An 18,986-nucleotide genomic window follows, 5' to 3' on the forward strand; every position below is an offset into this window, starting at 1 on the left:
CTTATTTAGCATTTGCATGTGATTTCAGAGAATCTACACCACCATCTCACTTCATGCTGGAAAGCAGTGTCATCACATAGCCTAAATATTTACTACAACTTTAACAAAAATCTTTGTTGTATTTTTTTTCCCCACAAAATCAAAGAGTATTGATTGTATTTCAGATTTTTTTTTCTTTTTCTAAGACAGAAATCCAGCTGTAAGCAATTAGAACCCACTTTAAAAAAAATAAAAATGTTCCTGTAGGAAGACAAATAATCAGTCATCAGTATAGAATATTCCCTAAGGAGAACACAGCAATGAACTGACCTAGATATTGCCACATTTTGCTGATACAGGCAATTTCTGCAGTACAATACAGAGAAACTACAGGATCCAAAACATTACTTTCAATTAAAATTCTTGCACGTTACACATAAAGAAAGAAAAGACAAGTCAGCTGCAGTATCAGTAGCCCGAAGAATGAGAAATGGGACTTTTGTGGTTGTGTGGGTTTTGGTTTTTTGCTTTTTCTTTTAAATGAAATTACTGGACCTGAAAATAAAACGTACTAAAATATCAGTATTCTTTGGAGACATCAACTTTTTACCTTTTTAATTAACACCTCCAGGAAGTTTTCTAATGCTGTGATAAAACTAATCATATATAGAAAACTCATGGTTTTCTAGAGAAACATTGTAACCAAGAAAGACAGTATAGTTATACAAAATCAAACTATAATTTTTTTTTATTTAATTATGTAATATAAGTAATCTTATTTAATCTTTACAAACAGTAATTTAATTTTATTTCAATTGACCTTTTTTCCTCTTATCAAATCCAACCTGAATAGCCCTCATATAGTCCTAAGACAATGAGGGTACTTTTTTTGCTCCGTTTGCCTTAGAATCTGCCAGCACTTCCTTCTGAACCTGATGGGATGATTACTAAAGTGCAGCTGGATCCTGTAACTTCCTTGGGCATCCCGTATTTTGCTGCGGAGCTTCTCCCCGTCACTGTCTGTGCAGCACTGAAACACAGACTCGAACTTGAATGCTCGCACAATAATTTTCTGGCAGGGGAGTTGCCCGCTGATGGAACTGCCTGTGTCGAGAGCAATCCAGAATGAAAGACCGGCTGTATTAACTGAGGCCATAAATGCTCTGCTAAGATTGATTGCTATTACTTCGTTTTCCCCCCTCTCTTTGTTAGGACTTTAGCAGTTTGAAAAGAAAGTGGAAGGTAAGTTTAAGCTAAGGTGATGTACGTGTATTTTCTTAGGAGCGTCTGGTGATAAACATGCAGTCTAGGCCTGCATCTGTGCATGCGAAGGAGAAGTCACGTAAAGTGAAGGTTATTGGAAATGCTGAAGGGGAGAGAAGATGAAAGCCAGGCTGTAGAGCTAATTATAGGCATTTAGCATGTACCTTAACACTAGACTGAAAAGCTGCAGAAATTCAGCCAGTTGGAGTTCACAGAGGTCTATGCAAATACATGTGCAGACAATTCTAAGCGGTAGCCTTAAATACCAGGTTTTGAACTTTAACATTTCATTTATGCGAATTCATTCAGAAAGATTGATCTGATGTTGACTTACTGAGTAGATGTCTTTTTTTGTTTGAAGTAAGTATTTCAGCTACTGGTAATGCAGCGGTACCACGTAAATTCTGTCAGATCATTTGTCATAAGGGAAGACCTTCTCCCTCTCTCCCACTGCCAGAAAGAGCCTGAAAGTGAGGTAGGGGTTGGGCTTTTCTCTAAGTCACAAGTAATAGAACAAGAGCAAATGGTCTCAAGTTGCACCAGGTGAGGTTTAGATAAGGTATTAGGACACATTTCCTCATGGAAAGGGCTGTCAGGCATTGGCCAGGATTCCCAGGGACATGGCTGTGTCATCATCCTGAAGGTATTTAGAAGACCTGTGGATGTAACCCTTTGGGAATACTTTAGTGGTGACCTTGTCAATGCTGAGTTAAAGAGCTGGACTCAAAGATCTTAAAGGTCTTTATCAATATAAATAATTTTATGATTTTTTTATTTTTCCTCTGTTTTTCTTGTTTACCCTATTTCTACAGCATAAACAAATATCAGTAAATTTTAGGGAGAATTAGCTCACCACACTTCCTTTGGTTATTTTCTTCATATATATTTCCATTAAAAAAAAAAATCCTACCATCTACAATCCTACATTCTAGCATGTTCTTTTTCATTCACGAAAAAAAGGAAAATTTTGATTTTCATATTTGTAGTAATAAGTGATAAGAATTAAGCAAATAACATCAAGGACTCTGACCATTTGCCAAAGAAACTGCAGCCCATATTCGACAATGGTATCTAAGATTTCTCCATAGAGGGAGATTAGTTATTATTGCTCCTAGGCCACTTTGAAGCTTGTAGGCATTTAACTGCAGACGCCAGAGCAATACTTTAATTTCTTGTATTATATATGCACAATATATGTTCCTATGTGCAACAGCCACCAACCACAGAATTCAGTTCTAAGATATCTATATGCTAGAGAATTCTGACAAAATATTTAGACTGCATATGCAAAGACTTCCTAGCTAAAATTCAAGAATTTCAGTAGCACTTTCAGGGTGGTGTAAAGCAACACAATTACACCAGCTTTAAAATTATCTAACTCCACTGAATTTAAACATGACATTAAGTAATCTTTACAATAATAGAGATCTGACAATAATAGAGAAGCATACAGGAGGCATAAAACACTTAACAATTTGTACTAGGGTAGCTGTACACCAAACAGTAGTTTATTTTTTAAAAACTTAAGAAATATAAAGCCAGTACATTGACAGGGAGATACCTGCAGGGAGCACCACCTCAGCTTTGCTACATTTGAAGATGCAGTCTGCTATTCTTGAAGTTCAGCTGAATTAATTTTAGAGCTGCATGACATTAACATCTTTCAAAACCCAAGTCTGTTTTACCTGCCACGTTCAACTTTTGTGTATCCATGGTTCTCTCAACTTTGTTTCATTGTACTATTCCCAGAAATCTCAAGTCATCAAATACATAGGTTATCAAATTTTATCTGCTGGCTATTAAAAACACAACTTTCCTATTAAAAGCAGACACCAGTCTGAACATTAGATGTGTTTAGAGATTTTCAATACTTTTTGAGAACTTTCTCATAAAGGTGTTTCTCAGTCTCCAGTGTCTAATAACAGTTCAGTTGCTTTACTAGGCTGTTCAACCAGCACAGCTGATTTTGCTCTTTACTCCATACCATTGTATTAACTAATATATTAAGGAGGTTGCTACGGAAAAGCTTTTTTCCAATTACAAACAAGTCAATGCAGAAAACACTTCTGACTGAAACTTTTTCTGAGTCATACAAACAATCAGAGAATCTTGAAAAACATAAAAACTTCTGCTGAGTAAATCGTCCACTTTTTCGATTTTGTGCATTTACTTCATTACTTGCATATCCCTCAGTGGACAGCTACAAGCTTTCAGAAGAGGGAGGGAATAGATGCAGTGCAGTGGCTCTCTGCATCAGGGAGTATTTTGACTGCACAGAGCTCAGGGTTGATGACAGGGTTGTACAATTACAGTAAGACTCAGGAGGTTAACAACACAAACATCCTGGTGAAACTCTGCTATAGACCACCCAACCATGATGAAGAGATGGATTAAATATTCCGTGAGCAGCTGGGAGAAGTAGTCTCATGACCACTGGACTTTGTTCTTAGGAGAGGCTTTAACTTGACAGATGTCTACTGGAAACTCAACATAGCAGAGAGGAGGCAGTCTAGGAAGTTCTTGGAATGCATGGAAAAAAACTTCCTGTCACAGCTGGTAAAAGCCTACCAGGAATGAGGTCTTGCTAGACCTACAGTTTACAGAGAAAGGCTGGTGGGAGAAGTGGTGGAAGGAGAACGTCTTGTGCACAGTGACCATGAAATGATAAGAGTTTTTAATTCTTGGTAAAGTAAGGAAGAGAGTCAACAAAACCTCCACCCTGGACTTTCAGAGGGTCAGCTCTGGCCTATTCAAGAGAGTGCTTTGGAGAGTCCCATGCACAGTCCTGAAGGTTCAGGAGCATCCCTACGGGTTCAAAGACAAAATGATGGGGAAGAAGAGTGTGCTGGCTGAACAGTGAGCTTTCACAGGAACTCAGTGAAAAGGAAAGAGCTTATGACCTTTGGAAAAGGGGGCAGGCACTTCTTGAAGAGTACAAGGATGTGATGAGGTCATGTAGAGAGAAAACTAGATAGGTGGAAGTTCGACTACAACAGGACATTGCTATAAAAGGCAATAAAAAGTATTTTTATAAATACACCAATAACAAGAGGAGGGCCAAGGAATATCTCCATGCTTTATCAGAGGCAGGGGGGAACACTGTCACCAAGGCTAAAGAAAAGCCCAAGGTACTTAATGCCTTCTTTGCCTCAGTCAGAAGGTTTCCCCACAGCAACTAGCCCCCTGAGCTGGTAGACAGGGACAGGGAGTTGAAGAGATACCCTGTAATCCAGGAGAAAGTAGTTAGTGGATGGCTGTGCCACTTAGACACTCACTGAGTCTATGGAGCCAGACAGGATTCAGCCATGGGAGGGCGGGGGAGCTGGTGGAAGACCTCACTCACCAAGCTGCTCTCCATCATTTATCATCAGTCCTCCTTAACTGGGGAGGTCCCAGAGGACCGTAGGTTGGCAAGTGTCATGCCCTTCGACACAAAGTGTCAGCCTGACTGCAGTGCCACAAAATGCTATTGGACAGATAATTATGATCATACAGCACATACAGGACAATCAGGAGATTGGGCCCAGCCAGCAGGGATTTACAGAAGGCAGGTCCTGCTTGAACAACAGGATCGTCTTTTCTGAGCATCCATTGACTGGACACAGGAAAAACTGTTGATGTGGTCTGCCTGGACTTCAGCAAAGCTTTTGATATTGCCTCTCACAATGCTCTCCTGAAAAAACTAGTAGCTCATGGCTTGGATAGACATCCTGGTCACTGTGGAAAAAATCATCTGTCATTACGGCAGGGTCCAAAGAGTGGTGGTGGGTGGAGTTACATACAGATGATGGTCATTAACAACTGGTGTTCCCCACAGCGCAGTACTGGGGCCAGTTCTGTTTTAATAGCTTTATCAATCATCTAGACAAGGAGACTGAGATGTTTGCAGATGACACCAAACTGGAGGAAGGCTCTGCAGAGGGATCTGGACAGGCTGGATCATGGCCCAGGGCCAGTGGTGTGAGGCTTAACAACCAGGACCTGCTGGGTCCTGCCCTTGGGTCACAACAACCCCAGGCAGTGCCACAGGCTGGGGCAGAGTGGCTGCAAAGCTGCCACAGGAAAAGGAGCTGGGGGTGCTGCTGACGGCAGTTGAACACGAGCCAGCAGTGCCCAGGTGGCCAAGAATGCCAATGGCATCCTGGCCTGTTCCAGCAATAGTGTGGCCAGCAGGAGCAAGGCAGGGATTGTTCCTATGAGGCCACATTTCAAATCCTGTGTTCAATCCTGGGCCCCTCAGTACAGGAAAGACATTGAGGTGCTGGAGCAAGACCAGAGAAGGGCAATGAAGTTGGTGAAGGCTTTCAATTACAAGTCCTGTGAGGAGCAGTTGAGAGAGCTCAGGATGTTCAGCCTAGAGAAAAGAGGCTCAAGGGGGACCTTACCACTCTCTACAACTGCCTGAAAGGAGGCTGTAGTGAGGTGGGGGTTGGTCTCTTCTCCCAGGCAGCAAATGACAGGATGAAAGAACACAGGCTCAAGCTGTGCCAGGGAATTCTGGCTGGACATCAGGAAGAATTTTTCAGTGAAAGGGTGGTCAAGCATTGGAAGGACAGGCCATGGAAGCAGTGGAGTCACCATCTCTTGATGAGTTCAAGAAACAACTGGATGTGGCACATAGTGCTATGGTTTACTTAATACATTGGTCTTCAGTCAAAGGTTGGACAGAGTGATCTTTTTTAACATTACAGATTCTATGAATCTATGCTGTACACAAAAGAAAAAAAGGAAGACATGCACACCACAGAACAAGATTTCAGTCTAAAATATCTTCAGTTATACACATTTCAAACAGTTGATTTATTATCTTGTACTACAAGTTTTCTGATTAGATTTAAGATGATAAAAATTGAATTTGTTTCTTCAAACTTTATTTGAAGTTTCACTATTTATGTTTCTTTCCAGGTATCAAAATTCCTAGTTAAACTAAATGCTTTCAAAGACAGTATAGCTTAAAGGAGACTTAAGAGCAGAAGTCCATTGTCTTCACATATATTAACCTCAGTGTATGTAGCTTCAGCTTAAAAATATCCACAAACAGAATTTGTTTTGAAGAACAAGCAATACATTAAGCTGCAAACAAAACTGACTGCTGAGAGGAATATATATTGCTGGAAATATAATGCCTAATATCAAAATAACAACAAATTAAATTTGAATGGCAGCTTAATGTATTATTTGTTCTAATAGTTATCCCTTTCTCATCACCTTCCTGAGATTCTCAAAAAGAAATAACCACAGGAAATATTTCCTTATACATCAATTTTCTGCTTACTTACCAATTTTGCTGCTTTTCCATAATCAATCCATCGAATGGTGGCAAAGTTTGTTGACTCGGCACAATTAAACCCATGGTTAAACCCCGCATGGTATCCATATGGGAAAGTGATTATAAATTCTCCTGCCTCTTGGGTAACCTGCAACAATAAAAAGAAAATTAAAGGGCCAAAATAAATAAACATTTAAAAAACCTTAAACTGAACTCCATTACAAAGCATTTCTAGTCCTACAGCAATGAAAACTATATATGCTTTTATAATTAACTGAAAGAAAGAAATTTTTTTTACCTTGCAAAGAGATGAGATTTAATACAAACAGAAACAGTATACTTGAGACAATGTTCTTTACTCTAAAATACATAGCTAAGTGCAATACTCAAAAATTCAGAAAGAACTCAAAGAAGTTGATCTTGGACCAGAGGTTCACTGGTAATAAAATCTGGAAGTAACTAGAAAAGACAGTATGAAGAATATATCATTCTTACTGGCTGAGAGAAAGCAAAGGCTGGATCAAAATACCCACAATTACCATGCCTAATGTTGTGCAAACTGTCTCAAGATAAAGCTCTTAAAATACAAGTTTTAAGCTGCCATTGTCCTTCCCCTCTTTCTCTTTAGGCTAAATTTTAGAGAGCAGAAGCACTCTGGCACTACTGGTAACAAGAATTCCAAGTAACTAAGGGACAAGTATAATCGAAGGAGATTCTGAAAGACAAAAAGCTTGACTACAGTTGAACTCTGTTTGAGAGAATGAGCAAGGGTAATTTCAAAGGACTTTAACCAAAAGAAACATGCGAACACCACTGGATCAACAAGACAGCAGGGGAAAAAAAAAGGAAAATAAAAAGCCAATCTAAAACTCACTGCATATTAATCATATTTTGTATACACAAAAATAACCCAGATGCCAGCGGGTTTTAAGAGACATATCAGACTTGAAAAACTTTTAGAATAAACTACAAAACATAAAAATATGTGGTAACATAAACAAATCACTAGGTCAGGTTATCCTCTTTCAAGAGAGAAATCTCATCTTTCTACACTAGGATGGACTGCCACTCTCCTACATGGAGAAAAGAGGAGACAGCACTTCCAGTCACTCACAAATATTCTCTCCACACAGCACCAGCTTTAATCTGCTAAAGTCTCACCAGAGACTTTATCAAAGACAGAGACTTGAAATAGCATACTGTCTTCTGAATTATCTGATAAGAGTTAATGAATAAAGTATATTACAGAGAAGTAAATAGTTAAAAGAGATTCTCCATGCTCTCTTTCATACATACGTTACGTGAAACACACATCAGAAAACAGACCCACTAAAATGCAAACAGATCCATTTAAATGAAGCAAATAATCTGAGCAGTGACTGATGACTATTCAACACACACATTTGTTGACTACAGGAAAATGAAGAGACTTCTCAGAGTCTAAATAGGTTGCTTTCAGTGTATGGCAATGCTTTGCATAATCAATACACTAAGAAAAACTGGAAGGACAAATATGACTCTTTTCAGGGGCATACTCTTATGATTTAAAATCACAAAAAGCAAGAGTTAAATTTTAAACAGACATCAAAATTAAAACTTAAAACTTAAAACATTTTCCCTTTTAATGTCATGTCCTAAATCTGAGCTTTCTACTGGTATAGATACATTCAATCTCTGCTTTTACAATCTCCTTCAAAATTGATATTTTATTGTTTTATAAATTCCTTTTGTGCTTTTTTTGCCCAGTTCAAGAACACACAGAGTTAGCACTACAAAGAGGTTTATTCCTGATTGCATTAAAGGAAAGAGAAAAAACAAGCAAAATAGCCAACAAGGCCAGAGAAAAAAAAAAAACTGATGTTACATTTTGCATAGTTAAATTTTTTGTGGATTCATAGCTAGTACGCACATGCAAATGCACATATAGTTGCATATATTGTAACTGCTACTGCAGCACTTCAACAATCGCTGTGGGAATGTTTAAGAAAGATTATTCTCAACGCTAACGATTCCAAAATTTATCTCAATACACCCTCCCACCGCTGACAGTTTAGCAGGTGTTCTATTGCAACAAGCAGCAGTTCAGCTGCCACCTGGTAGGCGTAGGCTGACTTATCAGCATTCAGCACATTTCCACTCCTATCACTTTGAGCCATGAGAGATCACAGCCTGGTTTTCTCTATTCACTTTCTCACTGAATCCCATTAATTACAATTACACTTGGGTACAGTCTGCTTCCTCCAAAGACTAGGTGATAGAACCAAACTTAAATATTTAACTGTTTGTAGTACTTTCCCCCCCACACCTCCCCCTCTTTTTAGAGGATTATTATCCTCTAAATTAGAATACACAAATAATCCAGACACCAAAATACAAAGATCAAGATACTCCATTACCCTACCTCAAATGTGCCATACTGAAAATAAGTATGCAATATTCTGCAATATGCTACTTTAAACACCAACCACTGAAAATTATACTGTTCAGAGTAATGTTCTGTAAATCCAAAACTATAAATCCGGTTATAAAACCATCCAGCTTGGAAAGTTTCACCTGACACTTCATGATAAAGCACAAGACTATGAAAGGAATCAGTATATTTACCTATATATTACAAAAACTGAACTCAGCAACTGCATTTCCATATGATAATAAATCATTCAGAAAACAAACTACTTATTTTATGAGTAATTTATTCAAAGAACCTTGCTTTCCAAGGCAGACAGTATCATTCTAAATGCCTACGTTTCCTCAATTTTACCCATAGGTTGACTTAAGCATGAAAAGTGATGAGATGTTCCAAAAGGCATAAAACACATCTGTCTTCATCCCACCAATGTTGCCAAGAGAACTGACAACATAGAGGTGTCCTGGTTCTTGCTGGGCATGTCTTACATAGGATCAAGGCCTCTTCTGCTCCCCACATCATTCCATCAGTGAGAAGCATGGGTGTGCACAAGAAGCTGGGAGGGAACACTGCCAGGACAGCGAAACCCATGGCATCCTGCTCAGTACATGGAGTGGTGACATTTGTCCTGCCAAGTCACCGTTATGCATGACAGGGCTTTGCTTTCCTGGGAATGTCTGAACCTTAACCTGCCCATGGAAAGCAATGAATTAACTCCTCGTTTTGCTTGGCTTGTGTGCACAGCTTTCCCTTTCCCTATTAAACTGTCTCTGTCTCAAACTAGGAGTTTTCTAGCTTTTATCCTTCCAGTTCTCACCCCATCTCACCAAGGGGAAGTGACCAAGCACCTGTCTGGTGTTTAGCTTCCAGATGGGCAAAATTTTCACTCTTTTCTTTTTTTTTTTTTTTTTTTAGTTTTTTTTTAATACTCTTGGAAAAACATCAACTAAACCAGACAGGAAGCACTGCATTATCCTATATTTTAGGCCAGAGAACACGTTAAGCAGAATCTGTACACATATGCCCACATTTTATCAATAAATAAATAGCACATACACAAAAATAGAAAACATAACACTAAGCAAGGTGTGTGGCAAGGATAGTTTACACGACCATATTGCAGTGGGAATAAACTGAGAAAAAAGTGAATATTGCCTAGTTCTTCTGGACAACTTAAAACAATCTGTGCAATGGGAAACCAGGAATCATAGCCCTTTAATGATCAAAAGCCTTTTGAAAATTCAGTGTTAAGATAAACAGATATTCAGGCAGGGGACCTTCTGAATCAAGGTCTAGGCTCCTAAGAAGCTTCACAGAACTCCAAAATTTAGAAATTTATAGTTTACTAAATGTATAGAATAAGTCCACTTTTAAAAAAAAGCAATGAATTGAAAATACTTTATTAGCTGGCACCTGAAGTTGAAAGTGGAAAATGATTAATACAGAAAATCTCATAGAAAGCAAGACTTCAAAGGTCTTTAAAAGCACCTATGTATTAAATTAATTCACAAAGAAGAAAGACAGGTATTCTTCTCAGCTTGTTTGTATAATGTTCTTATCAAATGTTTATTCTGCTACTACCTTACAGTCAAAAATAATCATTCACTCTTGTTCTATTCTGTCACAGCTTTTAAAATGTATTTTAAATTAAGTAACAGTTATTTTGGCTTTATTCCACCTTAAACCTTTTGTATCCGTATAATGATAAAGTTATATTTAATTGCATTAGAAAAGCAACATAAACACAAAAAGAAATTAAATACTTTGTGTTAAAATATTAGGCATACAACTTAACAGAGTGAGTTAAGAAGTATTTCAGTCAACAGAAAATCACATCCAAGCTACCATGGAAATAAATTAAAAATAAGAAATTTTGATAATGTCTTAGAAAAAAATCACAGAAATGTTGTAATGGCTAAAAGTGTTTAATGCCAGAAAAGTCCCTGCTAAAACTAATGGAAGTTTTAACACATATTTTCATGCAGCCACTACCTAAAAAAAAAAAAAAGGCTTCACTTTTACTATAACAATATTTATACTAAACACAATCTAGTTCAATTAATGAAAGCAGAGTTTAAAAGGAAAGATTAATATACCTTGTCAAAAGGAATTCCATACTTTTTCAATATTGAGGGAGAAATCAGAGTCATCTTGTGGCGAAGAAAAGCATCACATCCTTGGGAACTGCTTGGAAAGAACCCTAATAAGGCAAGAAAAGCAAAACTGTACATCTTTTCATGAAAGCAAATCTTTGTAATATTTTTAAGTACTTAATACTGTTTAAACTTGCTTTAGAATTTTTTATCATGTCATTCCTAGGTTCTGAGAGATTTCACAAAAATCATGCACCAAAGTTTTTCAACTGCTTTTCAGGGGGAGGGGCTACAGGGTCTTCCTTGGTTTGTTAAGAAGTGAAATAATTTAGAATAAATGTGGACCTGTACATTTAAGAATACCTGCTTACCCTTTAGAAAAATATATTGTTGCTGGAAGCTTTTCTCATGTTAATGGTCATTCTGTACACACAAAAATCAATTGCAGTAAATAACTTCAGAAAGATTCCATGAAGACTACCTTTACCTCGCACTTACAAACCATCTATACAGTAGACAAATAACAACTTCCTAACTTTGTACAACCTGTTGTATTCGTATCACATAAATGGTAATTCATTACTCACAGAAGCAGTCTAATTCTTAGAAAAAAATGCTTACTCAATTATTTTTTTAAAAAATCATTGTCAATCAACTATCTAAATTTTTTAAATGCCTTGTGAAAAAAAAGCTGAACTACAATTTTCCATAATATATAGCTTTCTCTCTAATGCTAGATTAAATTTCTTCACTCCCATGAGTCTTATATATTATGCCCATTAACCACCCTAAAACTTCTGAACAATCTAGAAGTTATTCTATTATAGTTGTTATATTCCCTGAACATTCAATCTAGCACACTCACCAGGTATTGGGAGAATAGAATTTTTCTGATTTCTCAGAAATTAGGTTACACAGCACTTAAACAGCAAAGGTGTAACATAGACTTGTGCTAATCAATGTACTAGGAAGCCTGCTAAGCTGCGCTGAGATCATAGTTTTTTCAAAGTCATCATTCTTAATTTTTTTCTCAGCAGCAACAAGCATAGAATGCTTTACTCTCTCTTTGAATTACAAATAATGTTTTAAGTTTCAAAAAAGTGCTGTTTGATAGGTACAGTTACATCTATGTGGCTTCAGTGACTAAAAGACAGTTAAAAGAAACTACCCCACACTAAGTGGACTCCAGCAAAAAAAATTCCACTATTTTTTCACAATTAATGCCTGTAACATAAACTAAAGCAATCAAAACTTAGAATCTACAGTTTTTAAGCATCAAGAAATCTCAGTTCTGAGCAGTGTAATAACAGAAATATACAGAAAATTACTGTGGAAAACGTGACTGAAAATTATAGTTGAGACTTGAGGGAAAAGCTGATATGAAAAGTAGCTAAAAGCTTAATTGCTAAAAGCAGAAAGAGTTTAACTGAATTTTCCTTAAGAAAACAAATTTTGTACCAAATTACATTACTGCAATATGCTTAATTAGCTCAACACAAGATGATAAAAAGCAAACGATGGGCAGACATCCAAAACTTTAGTTATACTACTCCAGCTCCAAGAGATCAGACATAGCTGTGACAAGTCCAGCCAGAAGGCAGGCTTGTTGCCGAATTCCAAGGAAGTTGCAAGCAATAGAGTAGCAGAATACAACCTGCTCAAAATCCACTAGTAGAGATTTACAGGAGAACATCTGCTGTGGTTACAGAGCCTCACAGTGACATCAAAGCGCAGCCTACACATTCTGTACCGTTACAAAATACCTTTTGACTTGCCAAAGTCTGCACTTGCGCATACAAATTTTTCCATCTCATTCACCTCATTTTCTCAAAGAAACTCCTCTTCAATGAACGAGGAAAGAAAGCAAGGTAGTATTTCCTCATTACAAGACTCTCTTTATGAGAAGATCTTTTGTCTGCCAGACCAAATGTAAGGTAACACAAGCCTTTCTTCCAAAAAATAAAATCCCTGTGGAAGAACTGCCTAACAGATGTAAAAAATACCAAATAAAGGACTTTGCATTAGAAATATTACAAGACTCCTACAAAAACAGTAAATGCAGGCCAATTCAAAATATGCTCACAACATTAAGAGTCATTCTGAAATACCAAACTGATGTTAAAATTACAGATTAAAAGGATTACCATATAATCCTGTATGTTTAGTGAAATCCCATATCCAAAAGAAAAAATACTGAAATCTATCTAGAATGTAACTACTATTCAAATTCTGTAACACATTCATGCTTTTTAAAGAGTACATGAAATTTTAATTTGATCCATTAACACTAATCCACTGACTCTAAATCAGTTCTGCAAGACCAAGTATTTTGTAGGAATTCACATCCAACCCATCTCTTGGATGGTTTCAAGACATGGCAGACCTATACCCTATTCATCTCCTTGGAAACTATTGCAAATAAACAAAATAAGAATTCATAACAATTACTTCATAGAAGACAATAAGAAATATTCAGAGCTCAGAGTAAAACTGGATAAAGTTGCTCACTGATTTATGTCCATGAGAAGAAGACAATCAAATCAAAAGTTCTCCAATCCATGATTTACAGAAACACCATCACTTTTTAACATCTAGAGCAGAATTAGAACAGTCTACATGGTAAGCATGTGATTCAATACTTAATGTCTGAAATGTCTGGGTACAAACAACTATAGCAGAATGATATTTATCTACTAAACTCAAGGTTCCTCTAGGCTTTTTTAAACTCTTATTTAGTTAGCCCAAGCAGTGACAGCAAAAAGGATATGAAAGCATAGGCCTCAGACTGCATTAACAACTAAAAACATGCCCTTACAAGACCCTATATACATACTCTAATGGATAACATAGCCCAAAATGTTCAATCTTACCAATGCTATTTTTACAAACAAAATCGAACAGCTTTAGTAACAGCAATATCACCGTGGGGAAGACACATCCTCTGACAATGCTATTTTAACCTTATCATGATCTTACCACAGAATTCAAGGTTTTATGATCCAAATATATGCTAGATAGAAGTCAAAGCCTTCTCATCTTTGGGTAAAGGTAGAAGCAGTGGGCACTCAGTAGATTCCTAGCCGTGGAAGGAGTTTTAAAAACTGCAAATCTCTAAATTACTGAGGGACAGTTGCTACCTGGCAGTCTCATTTTTCCTTCGCACCCTGAGAGTGTCTTTCCAATATATCACACGCAGCCCATATCAGATGGCCACATCAATATGATACCTATCACTCAGGCTAAATGAAGTGCATTGGGTTCCACTCCCTGGTTGATTAGCATTTTCAAGACACATGGAATGCTCTTCTATGCTACTAAGAATGTGCCCACAATGTTTTCAATCCCATTGTCCAGCTAAAATCATATATGCACAATTTACAATACTATTCCCAAAAGTATTCTTTCAAAATTCAAAAAAATTCTACAAATCCATTGGACTGAATACGTTGGTTTGCTATATTTTACCTTGAAGCATCAAGGAAATCGTAATCTGGTCACTAACAAAGTCATTATTTAATGACATCTACGTAAAAATCATATTCTTAGGGAACTTTGAAATCAAATCCTGATCAGTGCAATGCATGAAGCTAGACATCCTGCAGTTTTCAACACTTTCTTACTCAAGACTTCACTTGAAATTTAAAGGTGCTGCATTTCTCATTAATATAATTTAAAATTTTAAAAAATATACAATCATAAAACTCACAAAATAAGAAACAGCACCCTAAATTGCAAATATCTTTAATGTAGTTTAATGTTAATTAAAGTTTAAAAAAATCAAATTACATAATTAAGCTGAAAGTTATGATTATTTTTTATGTATGTAGACCTTCATTTAAAGGACTTATACAAAATATTAATCATAATTCACAGATAAGTACTATCAAAACAATGGCAGAGATTAAGAAGTACTAAGTTTTTTAGTAATTATCTTTTTAGATTTTACTTTGGTAAGTATAAATACAAACTTCATATAATTTATTTAGGTTATTTTGCCATGATACGAACTAATTTGATTTAGCTTTGTGTGTTGAACATGAAAGAAATTAGGAGGGTAAGATTGTATGACAACAACCACCACAAAGGAACAATGGCAATTCCTATGCTGTACAAAGCAGAATACAAAAGCTGCGAAGAGGCTTTCAAGTGGTGTGAAATACAACTGTAAGTATGCCCAGATGAACATGTTCAAGCCTTAAGTTTCTTATCTCGTAAATAAGACTCTTCTAACTTGACTAATTCCTCTTTTGCGAAAAAGTTCAATTCTTAAACTGCTAAAGATTAAGATTCAAGATCCTCAGAAGTTGTTCAAGTTCTACTCCATGTCTCATTTCAACAATTATTTTAATTGCTTTCACACATAACAGGTAATGACTTCTGTAAAAAATGAAGTAATTAATACTATACACCATACAAAGCTTTGTACTACAACCATACATACTTACAATATATTAAATTTTACTTTAGTTTCTTCTTTAACATAATTGAACATCACAGATAGATGTCATATCCTTTCTAAAACAGTTTCTGCACTCAAACGATCTGTTAAAAGATCTCCAAAATCCTTCAATCTGCCATTTCTCATTTGCCACTCTGCCTCTATTCTCTTTATTTTCTAACGCATTTTGTGAAACAAAAAATCCTTTAAGAATACCATGGTACTACAGATTAACATAACAACACGTATAAAAATTGCAGTTAATAGCTCACTTGAGATTTTTATTACATTTATGTCTACATAAAATTGGGGAAAAATTTACATAAATGAGAAAGCAGCTGAAGGGCAAAATCAAACTGTTGTCTTTATTAGATGCAAGTCTAATGTCTTTCAGACAAAGCATTTGTAGGCACCACAGTCAATCAAGATTTCAATAGAAAGCAAAAATGAATGCATTCATGCACAAAAGGCATGTGTTGTAATTGTGATGTGCAGACAAGATAATGGAAAATATTCTAACCTTCCTTTAATTTTATGTATCAACTGCTGCCTTGACTTAGACAATAAGTCACTTTTAATGTATTGTTTTATTATTTTAATTATTTAGGAACATTCAATTAATTCAGTACGCGTTTGGTCATCAGAGCTAACCTTCCCAAATAAACTACTTTCTTTTTCCTTCAAATGTCGCACTCATGCAAAAATATTTTCACTAAACATGGTACTAAGTACAAAGGTCTCATTTATGCTATGTTTTATTAATGTTCTCTTTCATATGACTTGCAGCTGTGCAGCTTACTTTATACTTTCATCTTTGTAAGATACCTTATGTGAAACAGGCTGTATTTTAGAAGGCACCAGTTGCAAAGTAGATCATAGCATGGAAATAATAAGAAATGGTAATTGTCAGTTAAAAAAAAGTCCATTATTTTTATTGTTCATCATTGTAGGATCTTCTACATTCCATTATCAGCTATTAGCTGGACCAAAAACATTATGGAAACAATCTGCTCACAGAAAAACATCCCAGAGTACATTAAAATCAAATACTAACAATTTAGTTTCACAGACAACACTCTTCAACATTTCCTAACTCATCTATCTTATATTGCTGCTACAATAATAATCTCCATATGAGTATCTAGTCTTCATACAGAAATCCAGTTTCATTCAGTAAATGTAATGGAATAAACACTACTTGAAATTTTATCATCTCTGTTCAGTATCTGATTCTATGCTTTATTTGCTATTTGCTATTCAAAACATAGTACTGAAATAAAAATAAATAAGTTGTGATCATAAATATGATTCAAGGAAGTTTTCCATTCACTTTGTAACTTATACTAAAATAAAATTAAAAGCAGCAGTGGACAATTTACTTCTGAGCAGATGTGTCCAATTCTGACAAGCAGTCAGACATCAAGACACTGTTCCCCCAGTACAGCCTACTGGCTTCTGAAAAACAGTGGCCTTGGAGATTTCCATTTCTCCAACACTTAATGTCCCATTTCTATTACTGTATTAGGACCCCATCAGCAAGAAGAGGGCTGAGCACCTTCAGGCCAGTTTTCTAACACAACACTTTCTTTTTTCATGTAGCAAAACATGTATCTCCAAAAGTTACCTACTTCCTGAATTTGGATTGATTACTCCAGTGTCTACAGAAATTAAGTATTTCAAGCAAAGGAGGAGCTTTTCTGTCTACAACAAATAATGCCATGCCTCAATACCACTCCATTTTTAGAAAGGAGTGAACAAGTGTTGCTTCAACAGCCCATTTTTTCTCTCAATCTGAAAACAAAGAAAAATTCGATGCATACTCACTACAGCACATTTAAACTTGAATGGTTTTAGAACACTGCACAGCTGTTATCAAGCAACATGTAATCTACAATAAATGCCAGAACAGCCAAAAAAGCCACGTGCAAAGTCTATCTTCCCAGAGATCTGGCTCCCATCAAATGTTAGAATTGTATGTAGAGAACATGAAAAGTTGGCTTCCTCTGTCTAATCTAGTAGCAAATAGTTGCAGCTCCAAGACTTCCAAAGCCAGGGAAGTTCCTATTCTACTCTAACATATTTCTGTGCCACTGTGCTCCAATCTCCCTCAGAATCCATGAAAATTTTAGAATCCACCAAGGAGAGTAAGGAATGCATACTGTAAAATGAACCATTTCCTTAGACATACTTTGAACCTGACAAGACACTTCATTTGGAGTCTCTACATATACTGGAAGACTCAATGTACAATAACTTTTTGGTCACCTTGCCGATGACAGTCATCACAAGTCTTTACTATACCCCCTTCCCTTTATTTACACTCCTTCTCATTGGAACGTTAGAGTTTACTAGCAATTATGAAAATAAAAAGGCAATTTTTTCAACAGTCCTCACGTCCCTCTCTGAAACTTTTCCAAATCTCTAATTTTTTTACTCTTTTATCATTTATTGTGAAACTAAATTATTGAATCATCCTAAATCAGCGTCCATTGCCCAGCCTACAAACACATATTTGTTTACCAGTGAAAATCAAACAAAGTATATAGAGTCCTTGTGAAAAGACACTGGAAAGCAGAGAAGATGAGTGACAACTTTTTCAAATGAAACTATGACAAAATTTAGGAATAGGAAACTTAATTATTCAGGTAGAAATCTGTTTTCCTAAGACATGCTTTTAAGCGTGGAAGTTCACAAGTCTTTACATTCACATCTTTAACTGTTTTATAATAGCTCAGAAAAAGAATCATGCACCCATATGCTAAGGAAAAAAAACTGATACGAAAATAAAATATACACAAATTTTCTGAATTTTGTACCGATACACAAGATCTAATTATGGAGTTTCAATAGCATTCCTTTCCTCTAATTCCATTTCATTAAGCACTCCATTCCATAATTCCTTTAATAGTTATTAGCAAGCTATAAAACATGGCTGCTAGGCCAAGAAATATCTCTAATTATTCCCATGTTCATAATTTGCACTTTAAATTCAGAAACAAAAATATAGATGCAGTGTTACTGAAAAGAAAAAAAATTACTGAGTGAGAATCTTTCTAGAGACTAGCAATTTTTATCCTTTAGACTGCAGCCTTACAACCATATCTCTTTTCCTTTTCCCAAACATTTCTGCCACCTCTAAATGGCAAAAGCCAGTACATGCTTCACCTAAAGTGGATTTTTACACCTGCTCAATAGACAGCAAGCTCCTAACTTAGTGCTTCTACACTTTGTCTGCTTACTCCTTCACAGAAATACTAAACAGAACTCTACCCTCTACTCAACCATGAACTTTGACGAAACTTCTGGAGACTCATCTGTCTTCAATATTTCTATCTCTGTATCAAATTTGGGTAAGAAGATTCAAGAAGTTGCTGATGAAAAGAAGCCAGGACAAGAAAGAGCAAGGGCACAGAGGAGACAAAGATAATAGCAACGAAAATCTAAAAACAACAAAATACTAATCCTCATTTTCCTAAGTTTCTCCAAGCTTAAAATGCCAGTACAACATAAAGTTCTAAGAGAAACAAAAAAAACCAA

At 36.1% G+C, this 18,986-nt stretch overlaps 1 protein-coding gene across 6 annotated transcripts in view; it reads right to left on the reverse strand.

Annotated features, from left to right (window-relative positions):
* Window positions 1–18,986, reverse strand: part of KDM4C (lysine demethylase 4C) — a 253,994-nt gene that overhangs the window by 196,176 nt on the left and 38,832 nt on the right. For 5 of the 6 annotated variants that reach the window (XM_056513735.1, XM_056513737.1, XM_056513736.1 and 2 more), the window contains 2 exons: window positions 11,015–11,118; window positions 6,522–6,659 (listed from right to left, as the gene is read on the reverse strand). In XM_056513735.1, the coding sequence (XP_056369710.1) occupies window positions 6,522–6,659; window positions 11,015–11,118 (242 nt within the window). The remainder of the gene's footprint in view (window positions 1–6,521; window positions 6,660–11,014; window positions 11,119–18,986) is intronic. The other variant, XR_008842543.1, reaches the window with a different exon arrangement.

This window comes from Oenanthe melanoleuca, chromosome Z, assembly GCF_029582105.1.
Source record: "Oenanthe melanoleuca isolate GR-GAL-2019-014 chromosome Z, OMel1.0, whole genome shotgun sequence".
Lineage (NCBI taxonomy): Eukaryota > Metazoa > Chordata > Aves > Passeriformes > Muscicapidae > Oenanthe > Oenanthe melanoleuca.